Below are 19566 nucleotides of genomic sequence, written 5' to 3'. Positions count from 1 at the left end.
TTATTTTCGTGGCAGATGTGACTTTGTTATAATGAGGTTTGAGTGTAGTAGGCTCTGAGTAGTGTGCTTCACTGCATAGCGTTCCTTTTCATTAGAAGTGTGCTTCACCGTATTGCATGGCTGCAATGCAGTGCAGCTTGCTAAAGGGAATTCGGTCTTGTGGAGCGCAAGTCAAGCTCCTAGTGCATGGGCAATCTGTATTTTGAGGCAAGCGCCTTGCTTATTTTTTTTCTCCAGAGCATGCAATTTGAACTCCTTGTCCAGATTCACCACCTTGACTGACAACATGTGCCAGAACAGTGCCGTGTCCATGGCATAAATGCTGTAAATATTTCTGACGACGCAGGACTTTTAGGCAAAGCAAGCTTGTAAGAGTGCTGGGTGACGCAACATTCAATATATCAAAAGTGGTGGCGAACAGTTTCAATAAACGTGTAGTACAGCGGTACACTTTTGCATGGGTTTTCCAAGGAGGTGTTGTACAATAAAAGCTCGTTAATTTGAAATTGTAGTTAATTCGAACTGACGCCCTGGTCCCGGCACTGCCCTGTGTATTTCTACGGGGGAAAACTCCCGATAATTCGAACGCGGCGGTATCCACAACAGTTAGTTCGAACTGGGAGCCCCTGGTTTTCATCGCTCCACGCAGAGGTCGATCCCCAGGGATCACAATGTGTTGCAAAACCAAACAAAACTAAATTTACTAGAGATGCAAAACAATGAAACAGCAGCATTTCGCAGCAGATGAGAATTTGGACGCTGCACAAGAGCTCTTGGGCAAGCAGCAAACGATGCTTATGGAGTCGTGACAGAAGAAACGCAAGCAAATGCAAATTACTGCTTACTTTTAATTTGGATGGTGTTAACTCTGCCATGAAAATATACGTGTTTTGAAGCATAAATAGCTTCATATTTTGACATTAAGGCTCACTTCTCACATGAGTGCATGTCAGTGCTTATTTCTGGCGTATCACTGACCGATCAATTAATACTGTTCAGCGTTAGAGCTTCATGAACTTAATTTACGAGATCACCTGCTAAAAACGTGTAGTAGCGCCTAATTCATGATAACGAGTCTAGAGGTGGCTTGTTTGCCCGCGCAGTGTGGCGCGATGTCTGTTCATTCCAGTGCACGTCCGCTAATTCAAACTCCGCTTAATTCGAACAATTTTATAGTCCCCTTTGAGTTTGAATTAATGAGCTTTTACTGTAATAGTTCAATATCTACAGTCATTCAATATGACAATAATTCAGTAATTCACTGGCCTAACATGTCTGTAATCATGAGAATCGTGTCAGTGTATTGCTTCACTTGCTCAGTGTCAATTACGTGTTGAGTAGCTGCCGAGACATTCAGATTAGGATACTGTCTCACACAACAAGCATTTATGAAGATATGACTAATAAAAATATCTTGTGGTGCTGTGTCTTTCTTTCTTCCTGCTTTCTCAGGATCATCGCTTGAGATTCAGGGTACCTTGGGCGGCCTTCAGGTGTGTGACCTAATTTCTGAGAAGACTCTGCACCGAAGAATCGTTAGCATGGGCAGTGACCCGCACCTCGGGCATGGCTTACACTACCTGCTGGGAAAGCATCACCATGCGGAACTCTACGGTTCACTTCCACTGGCTGGCCAGGACTCCGCGAACACCGAGAAAGCGTTTGAGTTCACCATCAAGCGCTACGGGGCTCAGAGCAAACAGACCGAGTCCGAGTGCCTCGAGGTCGTGGCGCGCATGGCATCCGTCTGCTACACGCACTCGCCGTTGCTGCTGCACGAGCTAGCGTCCTGTGCGGTGGAGTTCAAGCATTGCATCTCCATGCTCGCCCAGTCTATCAAGAATGCTGCCACCGAGGTGGCGCTCGGCATTGTGAACTTGCCGGCACAAAGCATGGCATTCTCGTTCCACGTTTGCCCACCGGACAGCGTAACGACTCCCACTCTGCAAAGGGAGATTTCGTTGAACGAACCATCTGATGTGCAGGCTGCCCTGCCGCTGGATGTGAAGTGAGTTGGAGGAACAGAAGTTCTTGTTATGAGCATAATCTAGTTGGAATTGGCACTAGCGCTTTGTTTTTTGTCACATTTTTCTCATCATACATTGGGTGCTGTCTCATTATCCTGCCTAGGTGAGGCAAGAGCCTGTACTGCAACGTTATTTGATGGTGAAGTCTGGGAAATATTTTCAGTGGCCGCCTTGTTCTACTGAGCCCAAGCTTACTTTAAAGATTCCTGGTTTGGGCGCATTGAAACTGAAAGAATTATTTGTTCCGTTTTTTGCTGTGTACTTTTTACACTAAGAACGTCAATGTGAAATGAAACTATGAACTTGAGAACTTGAGAAATTATGAACATGATAAAAATTTGTCTTAGAACCAAGTCAGCAGATGCCTGTCTTGTGTGGTTTAAGTCTGACGACCATAGTATATGACACCAAAATTTAAAATTTTCTCAATAAAGCTTTGAGGGGGCTAGTTGGTATGGCACTGTTCTTTTCCTGTGCTATACTGATACACCAGGAAAAAACCAGGACACATGTGTCTTAGCCTTTTCGTTTTGTCCTGATGTGTCAGTATAGCGTAGCAAAAGAACGACGGTTAAAACTTTCTGTTAAAGAAACGGAAATCTCGCATTTGACTTTGCTTTTAACATAAGTGGAGCACCTCAGCTAATACGCGTGCCTTTACTACTTTTTTCACAGGCTTGACATCCTCCTACAGACGCCAGTGATCGTGCTTCCATGTAGCCCCTCCAGCCGCGACGTGCTGGTCGCCCACCTGGGTCGCATCTCACTGCAGAACACGAACTCGTCTGTGCTGCAGTCGGCACAGTTTGCATTCAACTCGTGCGACCCGCACAAGGCGGGCCTGTTCTTCGTTCAGTTCAGGGACGTGAACCTGTACTCGCTGAACATCGACGAGAACCTCGCGGCTGTGTCGGGAAAGACGGGCCCCGCCGTCGACTTGCCACCGGCCGATTCACTGCCAGTCGTGGACCTGTACAGCTGCCAGTCTCATGGCCGTCCCATTCTGCACGACACGATAATCGAGTTCACTGTTCAGTACAAGCAGCCACTGGAGGAACTGGACATTGGGTGGTTCAGCGAAGACCAGGGAAATGTGGGTGACACCTCGGTACAACCAAAGACACAGCCCACCCTTGAGGTAATGAACTTTATAGCACTGTTGTTCTTATACGGAGTATTGAAAAGCAGTGTTTTATTACACTCCATTTATTTGAGCAATCTAAGTAGTACTATAAATATTGAAATGCGCTAGCGAAGATTCGACGAAGAGGAGAACGAAGCTGAACTGGCTTGCGAGCGGCGCCATTGACTCTTCTTTGTTGAATCTTCGCTAGCGCGTTTCAGTATTATTATTGTGATTACTTTGTTTGGAAACATGTATGCACTCATAAAAAAAAAAGAAAGAGGAGTAAGGAGACTGTCAACTATCACTGCATCCGACACATTGCATGCTGTTCAGGATGGCACAGAGAGAAACATAGAAATAGAAGGTAGTAAGAAGGGCAAGAAATACAGAGATAAAAAAAAAGTTTTAACAACAGGTGTACGCATGTAGATCTTGCAATGTATGTGGAATGGATGCGTGAAAAATTTCTTGGCATTTTTCTGTAGAATGCCGAGTATACTAAGATTGGTCATAAATCAAGACGTAAAATCTGCTAATGTGTAACAGTAACCTGTACTGCACTATGCACTTTATTTACTGCCAGCTCTTAGACGTGCACTCACAAAGGGCCTCGTGGATAGCCTTGGATCAAAACACCATCACTTGACCTGCTAAACATAACCTGAGAGCCAAGCAGATTATGTTCGTTGTCATGCTTCACGTAATATGAAGGAAAGAAGTGGAAATCTTAAGGGCTCATTTTTCTTTGTTATACACAATATTAATGAGCACTAACAGACAATAATGCCAAGGAAAGTGTAGGGGATGTTATTAGTAGTAAATGTAAGGTAAACGTTGAAGAAAGAAAAGTGGACGAAATGATAACTTGCCGCGGGCAGGTACCGAACCTGCGACCTTCGAATAACGTGTCCGATGCTCTACCAACTGAGCTACCGCGGCGGCCATCCCCCCGTCCACATTATGTGGTATCAGGGCTGGGCAAAGATACTTTGAAATTGTATCGCGATACGATACAAGATACTCAGGCAAAAAGTATTGGAGATACAGATACAAAATACTGCCGCAATAATTGTATCCGATACGATACTTGGCAATTGTATCTTAAGATACTTCGATACATTCTCAAATTTGTTATTATAGATCCATATAATGTAGCAGCAAACGCCTATGCACGAAAATGTCTGCTGGAAACTTTCTTAACTGTGACCTATTTTGTTTCACTTGAATGAAATGTCTTCTTATCTCAAAAGCTTTGCCCTTCTTGCTCAAAGTGAATTAGTTTCCTTCCAAAACAACTTATTGGGGCTTGTTTTAGCTTCTTCATAGGACAACTCTTTATACACTTCGCTGACAGCAGTTCTTCCTTGTCATTTCTGCATTTGATGGGAGTCGCTGCTCAGCTTGCCGACCAGCTAGCGCGTTGCCATATAATCACATAACGTCAATAGGAAGCCTTCGCACGACGGCGCAAATACCGGTGTGGACTTTTACCTTGTCCGTAAAAGAAAGTTTGTACAATACCGTATATCCGAACAGGCGTACAGCAGCAACAACGCTGGTAACGGCTTTTTTTTTTTTTTTTTTTGAGCGGGGGAGGAGGGGGGAACGCATGGTGTATACGGGGTTTGAGACCGTTCGCTAGCGGCCCGGCCGGCACACATGACCGTCTCCGTCCCATTTGTTTTTATTTTCTAAATAAGTATGTTCGTGAGCTACACAGACATATGACTGGTCTCAAGCATTTCTTTCGTGAGGAACATGTGGTCACCATGCGCTGAAACATAACCTTGGAACAAAAAATCTACATTTCAATCTGCGTCCAGATTTCACTCGTTGTGTACATCGGTATCGATGTTTCTCGAATCCTGACTCCAAATCCCCTTCAGAAATGACCTATATATGAGATATCGGATCTTTTCAAATGGCAATGTCATTTTGTTCAAACTCTCTCCGACCCCACCATCTTCACTGTCCCGGCCCTTGGAGCTAAATTTCGCGACTGCGGCCCGCCGGCTATAAGCTGAGTGTGAGACCCCTGGTGTATACGTAGATGACGTATAACTGCAATGAATTTCCATGATTCTACTTAGCTACTGGCGTAAGGGATTCTTTGTTGATGCATGCTCACTAACCTGCAATCTTTCAGCAATATTTCTTCAACAAGAGAACATGTGCAACATAGAAATGTCTCAGACGTATTGTATAGAATTGCACAAAGCGTCGCAGGACACTGCCGCTATTCGCACTATTGCCGCTTATAGCTCCCATTTCCTCCTCTCTAACTTTCCTTCCCCCTCCCCCGTTCCCCAGTGCAGGGTAGCCTACCGGGCTCAGCCCTGGTTAACCTCCCCGCCCTTCTTTTAATCTTATTCTCTCTCTTATTACGTGGCGATTAGTGATAGGAAAAATGTTTAAGACTGCCTAAAACAGAAAAAAACAAATATAAGTAAAAGAGAGAGGTGGTTGTGTATCAAACATTCACATTGAATGAGTACAGAAACACAATACATACGACGCCCTTAATAGCTATGAGCATGAAGTATTGTAAACTTACCTGTTGAGAGAATAGAAAATTCAGTGCCTACGGAAAATTGCCTGAAACGGCTCGTTGGGACGCTCATGAATAAATCGGAGCATTCAGTAAAACAACGTTTCTCGAATCCCCTTCCTAACATATTTAAGATGGCTCCTAAATATTTCCATTATTATAATGCAAACTAAATTTCGCTATTTTCTTAAGCGGTAAGCAGAATATTTTGTACTGTATACTCAAGGCACGCCCACATAATAATACATTTGTTTTCAAAATCGCCTTGGCAACGTGTAAATGTGTAAACAGTAGTAGAAATAAAGCAGACAGAAGAATAAAGCAGAAATCTTATCTTGGGAGCGCGTTACAAAATACATATTGCAGTGACCAGACCAGAAAAACAGTGCAGAGACCTAGGTAATCTATGTGATCCAAAATGACAGCTAAGAAAGCGCTTGTGCCAGTAAACAAATTATGATTTCATAAATTCTCTGAATAAATATAGATGGAAATGAAAAATACGGCACGCTAAGATTTTTTCTGTTAGGTAAACGCTTGCTCTATTAGATCTAGCATCAGTACCGGTGGTGCTAAAGTTGTTAGAATCTTATTTGCATATAAGTTAATTGATTGCATGCAAGTCAAACTTACATCCACGAGATCCTTCAAATCGCTGATATGTAAAATCCACGCGACGCAAAGCAACCCCATTCTTGCACGCATCACATTTCGTTACGGAGCAAGACGCAAGAGAATCTTCCATAACTACACTGTAGCAACATCGGAATTTGGGCGATAGACGCCGCACGCAGTACGCGGCGCAGGACAGTGGCTAAGAGCAAGTGTCGCTGCATTGGCGCAACTAAAAAGAAAAAAAATCGAGAAAACATGAGGTACGTGGGCTGGGCGTAGACGTCCGCGTGCTTGTCTTTCTCATTTTCTACCCTCACTGGATGACTCTGGCGTAAAAATAAAATAACGCCACTGCCCTTAGACTTTTTCAGATGGCTTAGTGGCACCAGTACCAGCTTGAGAAGCGGAGCTTGGCCAGCGATTATTGTTTCGCACGGTTGTGTTGCGATAGAAGTATCTTGTATCTTAAGATACACGATACATTATCGAATGTATCGGAAATACAGATACAGATACTCATCTTTCGAGACGTATCGCGATACAGATACAAGATACCCATAGAGTATCTAAGATAGTATCTAAGATACATGTATCTTCGATACTGCCCAGCACTGTGTGGTATATATGTACATTTAAACGTGGGAGTGTCAGTCAGCGCCGCCAGTAGCCACGACGGCGAGTGTGGAACACACTTTTTCTGCCTGTTGGCGTCACGTAGCACGTGAACTTATTACGAGCTGGCAGCTGACGAATAATCCCTCGCATACCACCTGAAAGCATCAAGTCTGCCAGAACGAGACCCTCACTATAAATGAAGGAAAGAAGTGGAAATCTTAAGGGCTCGTTTTTCTTTGTTATACACAATATTAATGAGCACTAACAGACCATAATGCCAAGGAAAGTATAGGGGATGTTATTAGTAGTAAATGTAAGGTAAATGTTGAAGAAAGAAAAGTGGACGAAATGATAACTTGCCGCGGGCAGGGACCGAACCTGCGACCTTCTTGAGTATCTTGTCTCTAACCTGCAGATCAGGGAGCAGAAGCTTGTTAGTAGAAATTGTTCATATTGGGCTCTGTGCAAAAGATGTAGCTACTGAAAACAATTTCAGGTGCTTCAAAACGTACCTTTTGTCCTAACGGTTATTACTTTATTACGTGTATGTAGGTCGCTTGTTGTATAGCATAGCCTACACAGTTCAAAGGAGGTTGTTTGAGATAAACTATTTGCTGCTTTTGTGTGTTGCTGCTTAGGTGTTATGACTTGCTACTTTGGTGAACAAGCTGTGGTATTTTCTTTTCTCCAGGTCTCTGGAACTGTTATAAATGTCCTCAAGTTTGCAGTGACGAAGTATCAGTATGAGCTACTGCTGCAGTCAACTAAGAACATGACATACTGCAAGGATATTGGCAGTGAAGAAGATGACATGGCGGAATCTCTCCACATCTCTTCATCTTGGGTACTGACTCTGTTTTTGTGTATACTGTAACTTGTGAAACTGCTCAGTACAATATTCTCACTTTGTAGGCTACAATGTTGGCAACTATGACAAAGTTTTAAACTTATAGGCTCGGGGGGGGAGGGGTCTTCACCAAGTTTAGCTTAATTGGTTCATGGTGAACTTGTGTGCAGTACGCAGAAACTGGACAACAAAGGGTTAAAGAAGAAGCCCACATCCCACTGTTGAAGCCCAAAGAGAGGTTTTGAAGTCAAGTTTACAGCTAGTGTGCAAAGCTTTTAGTGGAGTTTGCACAGTTGACTTGTCATTATTGTTCAGTGTTCCTGCGCTCGGCTCATTACAACAGAGCAAAAACACCTGTTGACTGAAGTAATCACTTCATTAGCGCTCCTTGACTAATTCAGAGATGAGTTTTGTGACTGTCAACTCGGCAACGTTAAGCCGCTGGAGAGCAGATGCATTTATCAGGCAACGTCTAGTCAGTGGAATCTTCGAAAAGCATGAATATGCGTCACCTACTTCATTCAAGGCTTGGCATAGCCCTATGCTGTCATTGAGTTGAGGCTTACTTGTGGAAAGCGAGCCATTGCTAGTGAGTTGTCAGTGCTAAGCACAGCTTACGACATGGCTGTAATTAGTGGTCGTTTGTTTTGACAAAGCTTAAATGGAACTGGGCTTAAGTTTCTTCAGCAGGCTACATGTAGCATGGCGTTACTTGGCGTAACAGTTCTTTTTCATTGATAAATTGGTGCACACATTGGCATACAGGATGAATTGGCGTCGAAGGACTTGCACTGTGAACGTGAAAGGCCACAGCAGAGCCTCGTCAACGTCGTTGAAGATGGCTCAAGGCAGATGGCATTCAACTACCACGTCAACTTCGTGCTGCCAGAGCTCGTCATCAACATCTGCTCTGACCTGTGCAATGACAAGCAAGACCTTGTTGCCTTGTCCTTCCAAGAATTTGTTGTGAACTATGAGCAAGACAGTCCATATGAGACTTTGGTTCAGGTGAGTTCATATTGTGGCAGTCTGTGTGACATGACCTTTCCGCAAATCTGTATACTAGATAGTATTGGTATACTAGAAAGCGGCAGCAGACGCGATGGAGGGGCTTTAGCCTGGCATTGCGAACATGAATAAAAGTAAGTGCGTTGACGCTTCATAATGTCAAAACGGTTCTATTTACTGCGAATATTTAATTTCATGTGAAGCCATGAAGATAGTGCGAGTAGCTGCCGCGGTCGTAAACGCGCGACCATTTTTTGGAAACTTTGCATTTTGCAAACTTTGCATTGAAACCGCTGTATAGCTGAGTGTGTAATATGGATTTTGTGTCATAAGTCTGCATGAGAAAGAAAAATTTGTTTTATCCGTTTGCGGTCAATGAAGCGACTACAAACCGCGAAACCACTCACAGGGCTTCGGTTTATGTAAGTCGGTTGGACCATTTCCGAAACTCATTTTTTTTTAGTGAGAGCGTGCCTCTCCATGTGCAGAATTTTTTGCATTGCACACAAGCCCTTAGAGGTTATAAATGCAGCATGTGAACGCGCTCGTGCAGCGACGAGCTTAGTCTCGCCTGTGCGATCGGTCGCGTTGTTCGATTTTGGCTCGTCAGAACCTGCGCTCGGCTCGTGGTCGAGTACGCTGTAGCTCGTACCATCCGCAGCACAACATTACATGCCGCTCACCGCCGTTGCTTAATGCGTACTACCGTTTAGTGCGTAGTTATGCCGCGTTCCCGGCAGGTACGTATTAACGAGGTTTCACTGTATGCCCTTGGCTTGTTTCTTCTCATTTTGATGTTGGAAGTTAACGGTGACATTAAACACCGAAGCTTTATTAAGTACATCGAAGGTGCTTGTAAGCAAAAATGATTCACTTTTCAAACAAAACTTGGTGCCCAGAAAGACATTTATGCTTTGGAAGTACAATTAATTGTGGCATAGTTTTTGTCAAGTTTGCACAATATCGCTGTGTGGCTTTCAATCACTGCTTGGAGTGTTTATGGGGCAACTGAAAAATTGGTTGCTCTTACTGATTGTGCGATGCTACAATGTGTTGCCCCTCCCTACAAAGCAGCCTGGGCTGTAGAAGATAGTAAGCTGAGTGATTGTCGACTGAGCTAGTTTATCTGGTGACAGTTGGTACCTATTACGTAAAAAGATAGTCTGATGTGTATGGCACAATTTTACTAAGCTTATAAAATGACATGCTTATCATGACACTAACATGTGATGCATTTCATTTGCAGCTGGCTCTAAAAGGCGTTATCATGGAAGACCTTGTCGAGAGCCCCGAATCCAGCCATCGCTACTTGATTCGCTCGAGTAACCCTGAGGAAGAAGCTGGGGACTCCAAAGACGTTAGGCCGCCCAAGTCGGATTTCATCTCATTTTCCTGCCCTGACATGACGTACCACATTCCGACTATTCCAGCCCACCCATCTCTTCCCGACAGGCTCTGCACTCAGAATGTCTTCCAGGCACATCTGAAGAAGAGCAAACCCTCAGGTAATGTAAGGTTGTTGAGTACTACAGTCGAACACGGATATATCGAACCCACGTATATCGAATTTTCGGCTATATCAAACTCGTAAATTATCCCCTTAAAATCCTTTGTAAAAGTATAGAAATTCGCACGTCTATATCGAACGGTATTTTTACCCGCCATCGGATATATCGAATGCCGCGCGAGCTGGAAGGCGCGCTTCGGCACTCGCTGAGCCCCGCGACCTTCGCGGCACTGCGCTTCAGCCGACACCCAAAACACTCGAAAAACGTGAGGGCGAGAGGGCTCGGACTGTACTCCTGCTGGGTGTGTTCTCCAACTTGCGGAATGGCTTTTTTTTTTCTTTTTTTTTCTCTCTCTTTCTCCTACGCTGTCCGCGTTACCATCGGCTCGGAGAGCAGGAACGAAGGAGCCAGCGGCCTCTTCCTTTCGCCCTTTCTTTTTTTTTGTTGCTGTTTTGTGAGTTTTGATCAGCCAACCACAGCCTGCCCTTTTCGTATTTGCTCAGCCAACCACAGCTCGCGCCCTTCGTACATCACTGCTACCCTCGCAGGTAGCCCGGGTGCCCGGGTAGCCATCGCCACCATCGGGACTCATCGCGAGCACTTTGTTGGCAGAGTTCACTTCCGTGAGTTGTCGCATACCACCGCATTCCTCTTTTGCGTGCATGCTCCCCTACGAGCTCAAAAACATCAAGCTGAAGTTTCTGCTGGCCAACACGACAGCGAAGCTGCAACTACTCGACCAGTGCATCATCAAGTCCTTCAAGGCTGAAGGTTGACCTGCTTGGTGCCATTCAAATGGTGACGGGCGCCTGGCGAGACGTGAAGACGGACACAGTGGCCAACTGCTTCTGGAAGGCAGGCTTCGTGACGGTGGAATTGCGGAAACCAGTGAAGACGGCGACGACGAGCGCATAGACGACGCATTTCACGAGTTGTCGTCCCTCTTCCCGGCTGCCGTTTCACCCGAAGTGTCTGCGGACGATTTTGAGGAAGCGGACTGCAATGTTCAGGCTGTTGCGAGCCTCGCTGACGAGGACATTGTAGCTGCGGTTGCAGGGACCCAGGATGCCCAGGCCGACAGCTCAAGTGGCGACAAAGATCGTCTAGACGAGGCGGCGGCTACTCGCGCGTACTCCGCTGCTGAAGTGGCGGCAGCGTTGATTCGCCATTTTTGCGGCGACATGGAGTGAACCGGGCTGCCGCACCTGGACAGCCTCGATAAGATCAAGGTCAGCGTCTTCAACTTCATTTCGAAGACGAAGAAGCAGGCCAAGATAAGGGATTTTTTTTCGCGCAAATAAAACATTCTGTTGCATCGTGTGTGTGGAATTAGTTGTCATTCTTGAATGCGCCGATTGTAGGTGATCGTCCGCCACTGGTAAGGTCTCGGGGCCTGTATTTTCTTATATCGAATTTTTCATATATTGAACTACTTCGCGATCCCCTTCGAGTTCGATATATCCATGTTCGACTGTATGTGTGTCCTGCGTCGGTTTCTCAATTCCATCCCCTCTAAAAGCTTTTACATGTTTAAACATATGCATAACATTGAAAGCTTACTCTAGGGAATGTAATTTTGAAGGAGGTAGCAAGTATTAAAATTATGTGTTGTGGGTGCTCTTACTGCTGCGCTAGTAGAGTCCAACCGGTCACAAAGGCCCAGTGGCTATAGTATCCTGGCACGAAGCATGGAACCACGGATTTCACTATTTGGTGTTGCAGCCAGGTTCTGGTGAACGTAGAATGAAAATGTGCTTGTGTACTGGCATTCAAGTGTACGTTAAAATACTGCCGGTAGGCAGTCATTTTGGAGGTGTTCAAAACAGCATTTGTCGTGGCACCTTTATTGCTTTGAAGTGCTAAAATAAACAAACAAGCGAATAAATAAATAAGCGTCCTTCATCATGTCGGAGTGCATTGTAGTTGCATTACAAAGGTGCATGGACATGTGTGAAGGAAGAGCAATACATACTTAATACGCGTCTGAATAAACGGGAACAGCAGTGTTCACATCAATTATGCCAAAAACAAGCGCACTTTTGTATTATATGTAACTATTATTGTGTTGACTGGCTTTGCTCATTGAGCTCGTTAACTTGCAGAGCATGCAAAGAAGAGGGGCCAGTGTAGCAGCGTGTGTGCGTCACCATCCACTCCACCTCCGTCACCATGTGGTTCTACCACCCCTTCGCTCCTGCTGGCACAAGCGGACACCCTCATGCACATCAACGTGCATCTCATCGACAGACACTGCCCAGATTTCGCTTCGAAACACAACAGCGTAAGTAGCTGTTGCGTCGCATATCACATCTCTATGCTCAAAATGTTTTTGGGGTTTCCTATAAGCTTCCTTATGGAGCAGATATGGTTACTGTACTCTTTGTATTCTGTAACTAGTAGTACTGCCATAACTCCACCTCCATCCGTAATTTTACTGGCCCTAAGCCCTAGGAATAAGTACTGCGTGAGAGCACCGTAAGGGTAGGCAATACCATTTCTTGAAACCAGTTTCGTTTTTGGTACCCAGTAGGTGTATATGCATTGCAGTGGCAGAATATGCTGTCACACTCATCGCTGCAACCAAAGCAGCTATGCATGAGAGTTCATACATAAGAAATGCATCCAGCATTCACGTTCGTTCCTGTATGAGCAGCATTGTGTTACCTAGTCTCATAGCTATACAAATCAGCAAATTCTGTTCAGTGTTGTGCATAGGTTGGCAAAAAATGGGAAACTCACTCAGACACACTCATGAAATATATTTTGCCCTCGGGGCTCACTCGAACTCAGGCTCACCGAAATTTTCCTTATCCGAACTCGCTTGGACTCAGACTCACTGAAACTTTTCCCAACCGGACTCGCTCGGACTCAGACTCACACAAAATACTGCTCACTCGGACTCACTCAGACTCATGGCTCGATCTGAGTCTGAGTGAGTCAACCCATGAGTCCATTACCCTATATTAACTGTTTCGACCATAGTGTGAATGGTCTTTAACATCAATATCTCACATGAATGGTGCTCTACTTGGCACGTTTTGATCTCGCACCTTCAAGCACTAGTTATCAGTGTTTACAATCTAGCAAGGCCACTTTTATTGAAAGAGATGACTCACACGAGATATTTTTATCAAGAACTTCCCGTAAAAGATTTTGCCGCAGGCATATCAACCCCCACCCTCCCTCACCCCCCTCCATTCGTAACTCACGCCTCTGCTGGTCAATAAATATTGAGATGGCGCATGAACGCTAGTGCTTTGAAGTATATATGAGTAGACCTGAGCATAAACGAGAGCCGACATAAGGCTGATAGTAATGCTGAAGTTATGTAGATAGAACCATCATCATTCATTCATCGTCAGCCTGTCTACGCCCACTGCAGGGCAAAGGCCTCTCCCATGTTCCGCCAATCAACCCGGTCCTGTGCTTTCTGCTGCCACGTTATACCTACAAACTTCTTAATCTCATCTACCCACCTAATTTTCTGTCTCCCCCTCACGCACTTGTCATCTCTTGGAATCCAGTCAGTTACCCTTAATGACCACCGGTTATCCTGCCGACGTGCTACGTGCCCGGCCCATATCCATTTCTGCCAACCATATGTCGGCAAAAAAATGTGGAGCTCACTCAGACTCAATGATGAATTATATTTTGCCCTTAGGGCTGACTCAGACTCACCGAAATTTTCGTCATCCGGACTCACTCGGACTCAGATTCACGTAAATATAAGTCACCCGAACTCACTCTGACTCAGACTCACGAAAATATTACTCAGCCTGACTCACTCAGACTCACGGCTAAATCTGAGTCTGAGTGAATCGACTCATAATTGAGTTTGCCGACCCATGGTGTTGTGATGCCTTGATGATGTAAAACACACGGGATTCACATTTCTGGACCAAATCGTGTATAAAGTAAAGCTATCTTACGTTTTCCAAACTCTCTACTTGTTAAGCGTTCTTTTACTGTGAGAGTGGTGTTTCTACGACCTCGAATATATGCTTTGGAACTCGTTCAACTGTCTTCAGGTGAGCAAGGCTGTGACTGTTGATGTGAACAGCCTGGAGGTGGTGATCAACTCCCAAACTTGGGTGATGGTGCTTGACTTTCTTGGCTTGGCCGCCGATCTTCCTGAAGAGACGAGGCCCATTTCGAGGCAGGACTCTCTGCTCAGAGAAGATTTGGAAGTAGAGCAAGGTAAGAAAGACATTGTAATGTTGTGGCCATCATGTTTAGTATTTTCTTTTTTGTTAAGGAAACAAGAAACAAACGCTGGAAAATAACTAATAGTTTTTGTGTGCGCTACTGCGGTTAAGGTGCATATTTAAACCAACTTTGTGTTACTCTTATGTGGGAAATTTACTAGTCTGTTTTGAAAGGTGTGAGAACGTTCGTTGTCTAAAGCACATCAGTTGTTTGTGCACCTTTCAAAAGTTCAATTGTTTTTCACTTCTTGAATGCAGCTATTGTCCAATCATCTAAAGTCAAACAAGTGCATTTTTATAAGAATTGAAAAAAAAATGGGAATCTAACATCTCCTTGTAATTTTATTTTGTGTCAAGTTAAAAAAATTGTTAGGTGTAGTCTCTCGTGAGACGTCAGTGTGTGTTTAATCATTAGTTTGTACTGACTGCTAATGTCCTGACCTCTGACGTCCCAACAATGTGCTTTACCTTCACGATGGCAGTGACCACTGATTAATACTCAACATTCACGACTGCTGTGCTAGACAGTGAAGCTTCATTCTCACGGACAGTCTCTCATGGCCCGAGTCTCTTTGGGTTGCTGAACTCCATAAGTCGAGCAACCAACAATTATGAAAAATTTTAAAGTTTACAGAGGCTTTGAAATCCATACATACGTGCCTGTCTGTGAGATATTGTTTCACCACGCTTAGTGGCAATATTTTATTGCATTTGTTTCCATTTCTATCCAGAGCACCAGGCAGATGTCGACAACACAGAACTGGAAGTGAACATCCGCAACTTCATTGTGACGCTGAACAAGCCGACGTACGAGCTGGCCAGAGCCACGGTGAGCAGCTTCTCGAGCCACCTGTCATTGAGAGATTCTAACATCACGCTGCAAGCGAGTCTGGGCAAGATATGCGTCCTGGACCTTACGGAGCACGGTCAGCTGTACCGGGAGCGTTTCATCACGGCTGGTTCAGAGGCGCTGCACTTTACCGTGTTCAAGTAAGTGGGCCAGGAGCATTTGTGTATCTGATCTCTTTTTTTTTCTTGTGTTAATTCATGTTTGCTTTAGGACAACACTAAGATCCACTCTGGTGTTTGCATCTGAGATATACAGTAGACTCTCAGTAAACGGAAATCTGTTAAACGGAACTGCTGCTTAAACGGAACAACTGCATCTAATATAATTGGTTTCATACTTGGGTTCCGCACCCCTGTACATCTCTCAGTAAACGGAACTCCTGTTAAATGGAATACATTTTCCTGGTCCCTTCAGGTTCCGTTTACCGAGAGTCCACTGTACTGTGTAAGAACACCAGGGATCTCAAAAGCTTCTTAATTCACCGCCTGGCATGAAGCTGACACAACGCTCTCCTTGTAGTTTTTATTGTCAAACGTAACAAAAGAATTGTAATGTTTACTTGTCCAAGCTATAGCTTAATGATTGTTCTTGCTCCCACAAGATAACTGTAAATGCGAGATTCAGGATTATATTGGTCATGGAAAAGTGAATCAGTTTATTATGGCTTTACTCGGCAGCAAAGAGATAAGGGTGTCCTTATCAGAGCGCAATGCCCAAAGCTTGGTATTGCGTCTAAGTGGGCACCTAAATTATTGTGACCATTTTCCTAGGTTGCAGCCAAAGCTTGAACTTGCAGCCTCTCATTGTGGTCGTACATGTGATGCTGGCGTGAAAATTCAAACACGGAAGAAGTTCAGGGGAAGATGAAAACTTAAACAGATGAAAAGTCTTTGAAAAATAATGTCGCTGGAGCTTTAACGCTTTGGGGACATTGTCAGAGTCAAAGACAAGTCTGACGAAGAAAAGTTCACTTGTTGAGACGTTGGCTACAGTGACATTTCTTGTTCGACAACGTCTCGTTGCTGTGTGGAGAGCTTAATGTTCCGTTGGATGATACCTCAGCAGAGTTGCTTCAAATGCTTGACTTGCCGCTGTCTACTGCTTAAGGCGTAAAATGCTGTGATGGGGTTACTATTCACATTATTTTGCAAAATGATATATCTTGGAGGTTTGGCATTGGCGTCTTGTCTCTCTCGCATGATAGGGTCAATACCACTAGGGCAGAGAGATGAAGGGTGTTACTTTATTGCTGTTCTTTTCTAGCTGACAATGGAGATACGAGTTTTATGTTTTGAAAATAAGCTCATTACTCTAGTCACTTGTTTGCAAACAAGTTTGCTGGGCCCCTTTTCTGCATTTTGTATGGGACTAAAGTGGCCATCTTTAGGAGGTTGTGTTTAGTGAAGCTGTCTTTGTAGTATTTAAAAACTGCCTTATTTTATTTGTTTTTGTGGTTTATCTTCTGTAGCTGGCAGTGGTACAATGTTTTGTTTATCTGCAATCATTTTTAATTTTTGCTTCTGTGACTGAGGGCTCTTGCGGGACGAATTCAGAGATGAAATTTGCCGTACGAAATTCCAGGAAATAACGCTTCACGTCTCTTATTCTGCTGTGCTGATTTGTCTTGTCAAACATCTGCTTACACAGATTCTCACAGTGTGTGGGTCTGGGGTCTGTGCAAGTTTCTTTTTTTCTTTTAATTTTGCAAACTTTCAAGAACCCAATTCTTGGGCAACACAGATTTCATTGTGCGTTCCCTGCCTTGCAGTGCATTTTAATCTTGTGTCAAATCTTCAGGTATGGGACTCTAGACCCGAACCTTCAGAGAGACTGCGACATCAAGGTCAAGTGCGAGATGTCCTCAGTTCATGTGGTCCACACACAGCGGTTCCTTACTGAGGTCACCGACTTCTTTGCTGACTTTAGTGACCTTCAGATGCTCCTGAAAGCTGCGACAGCTGGCAATAAGGTGCGACTTCGTTTCAGATAACTGTTGCCGCTTTTGCCGCTATTGCCAAATTTTTGGCAGACCTAGGTTTTTTCACCTAGATACGAATTACAGTAAAAATGAAAGTTGGGCAAGTTGGCGAGAGTTCTTTTTTAAGAGGGTTCAGCAGCGCGAGCTCCCATAGAGAATACATGCGCATTTTGAGAAGCTCAAGCGTGCCCAAATTTGGTCAGATTTAAACGGGGTTTTCGGCACTGCATTCATTTTTAGTATATCGAGGAAATGTTGCGGACAGATATTTTCCTCAGGCTTTCATTTTTTTTACAAACCAGAGGCAAATATCCATAAAAATTGTACATTTTAACGTCTCGCTCTTTCTTGTTGTCTCCCGAAGAAAATAGCTTAGTTATCTAAATTTCTTCCGCAACATTTCCTCCCTTTTTATTTCCTTATTGTTATGGTATAATTGTCATGCATGTCAAGCCCCTGGTTTCCATTTTACAGGCTTTGAAAGTGCTGTGTGTACTTTCAGTCTGAATTTAAAATTCGTGCCAAATTTAAGAGGCGCGACGTGGCTTCACCTGGTATCGCCTATATTCCGCGATCCTACACTCTACCACCAGCCACTCATATGGCTGTATTCGTGTGCTGCGTAGAAAAGTAAGGGACTTGCTGAGTGAGCTTGAAACAGGCTTCGGTATTTTTTTTTTTTGTATAGTTTTTTGTGGGGGGAGGGGGGCTGTGCTGCCTCTTTTCCTCCCGAGTGTGTTCCCCGCGACAATGAAGTGGAATGGGAGGCTAATGCAGGTGTGTGACCCAAACACAAAGCAGCGTTTCTTCGGAGTCGGCATCGTTTTGGCTACCAGCACTTCATATAAGCAGGGTGCCGAGAGGTCCTTGGTGCTCAGGAAACTGCCCCATGTCCATAGCTAATCGTCCTATTGAGCGCTCGCAGGAATTTACTGCGGTTGCAAGGGGGACAGTGGCGGCATCTGCAGCAGATACTAGCCAAGAGGCTCGTGTGCTTTCGCTCAGTTCTGTCGGTCAGGAATACGCAGAAGCGCGACATCGTGGCTGTTTAGAAACGTCATAGGCAAGCAGGCAAATCTCGCGGCAGCGAGACCGGCTGCCGCGAACTGCTTCTTCAAGGCGCCAAATACACATGCGTAGATCAGAACAAGCTTCGTTCATTGGAAAGAAAACATTATTTGATGTTGAGCGGCCACTGTCAAGTTTGACTGGACACATGCCTTTCACAACGTGGCAACTCGGGGAGATGGTGCTGGCTCATGCCTCGCCAAGTTACCCGGTCTTCATGCTCGACCACCTTACATGTAATTTCTAAACAGTTTTATACTTCATTTTGTACCCTTGATAAACATTATCCTCGCGTTTTTCTTTTTGGCCAAACATGCTGTATGTATGTATGTATGTATATATATATATATATATATATATATATATATATATATAGTATATTAATTCCACGCATTACTACGAATCTTTTTTGTGCCACCGAACGTTAGGTTTTTGTACACACAGAGTTTAAATTAATTTGTTTTCTTGAATTCTAAAACAAGGAGCCGGTGTATAAATGAACGCCTCAGGGAACACCAGCTGTCAACAAAGAACGGACAAGGATCTAATTTGCCTCTTCACGGCAGCGCATGCCGTCGGCTGCCTGTGGCAAACCGTGTCAGCCTCTGCTGGCGACAACGGGAATCATGAGGCGTAGTCAGAACCAAATGGCACGTGAGCTGGCTGAGGCTTTCTTCATCACGAAAAGAAGAGACATTTGCGTCAGTCATACTTCCATAAGATTGTACGATAATGAAAGCTGGTTCCTCTCATGCGCGTAGATGAATTTGTGGTTTGCGTCGTATAAATATGCGTTTTATGTTCAATAAAATCCAGTCGCGAGTCTCACTTCCTTCCTTGTTCACTTCCTTGTCCGTGTTTCCTTTGCGCAGCAACATGTATTATTGATGCCATCTCTCGTGCGTGTTCCACGCGACAGTGTTGTGGTATGCATGGCTAATTCAGGCGTGTCGCCCAAACACAATGCAGTGTTTCTACGGCGTCTCGACAGTGTTTCGGCTACCAGCGCTTTCTCTAAGCAGTTGGCGAGAGATCCTCGGCGCTTAGAGATTTTTCCCTACCCGTAGGTAATCGTCCTATTCGGCACCCGCAGGGATCTGATGTGGTGGCAAAACTAACAGCGGCGGCACCTGCAGCAGAGACTTGAATGCTTTTGCTGCCTTGAGCAGGC

General features: G+C 44.6%; 2 protein-coding genes across 3 annotated transcripts in view; one reads left to right on the top strand and one right to left on the bottom strand.

The window, feature by feature from the left end:
- The window catches only part of LOC119390336 (cytochrome c oxidase subunit 6A2, mitochondrial), a 673327-nt gene that overhangs the window by 158547 nt on the left and 495214 nt on the right, over positions 1-19566 (bottom strand). The window lies entirely within an intron of this gene.
- The window catches only part of LOC119390329 (intermembrane lipid transfer protein VPS13D), a 128362-nt gene that overhangs the window by 41702 nt on the left and 67094 nt on the right, over positions 1-19566 (top strand). Inside the window, exons 30-38 of the mRNA XM_037657927.2 lie at positions 1453-2008; positions 2703-3165; positions 7623-7775; positions 8544-8786; positions 10033-10291; positions 12397-12575; positions 14323-14491; positions 15231-15489; positions 17147-17318. Coding sequence (XP_037513855.1) covers positions 1453-2008; positions 2703-3165; positions 7623-7775; positions 8544-8786; positions 10033-10291; positions 12397-12575; positions 14323-14491; positions 15231-15489; positions 17147-17318 — 2453 coding nt within the window. The remainder of the gene's footprint in view (positions 1-1452; positions 2009-2702; positions 3166-7622; positions 7776-8543; positions 8787-10032; positions 10292-12396; positions 12576-14322; positions 14492-15230; positions 15490-17146; positions 17319-19566) is intronic.

The sequence above is a fragment of the Rhipicephalus sanguineus genome, chromosome 4 (genome assembly GCF_013339695.2).
Source record: "Rhipicephalus sanguineus isolate Rsan-2018 chromosome 4, BIME_Rsan_1.4, whole genome shotgun sequence".
In the NCBI taxonomy this organism is placed as follows: domain Eukaryota; kingdom Metazoa; phylum Arthropoda; class Arachnida; order Ixodida; family Ixodidae; genus Rhipicephalus; species Rhipicephalus sanguineus.
This window is presented reverse-complemented; position numbering and strand designations above follow the sequence as displayed.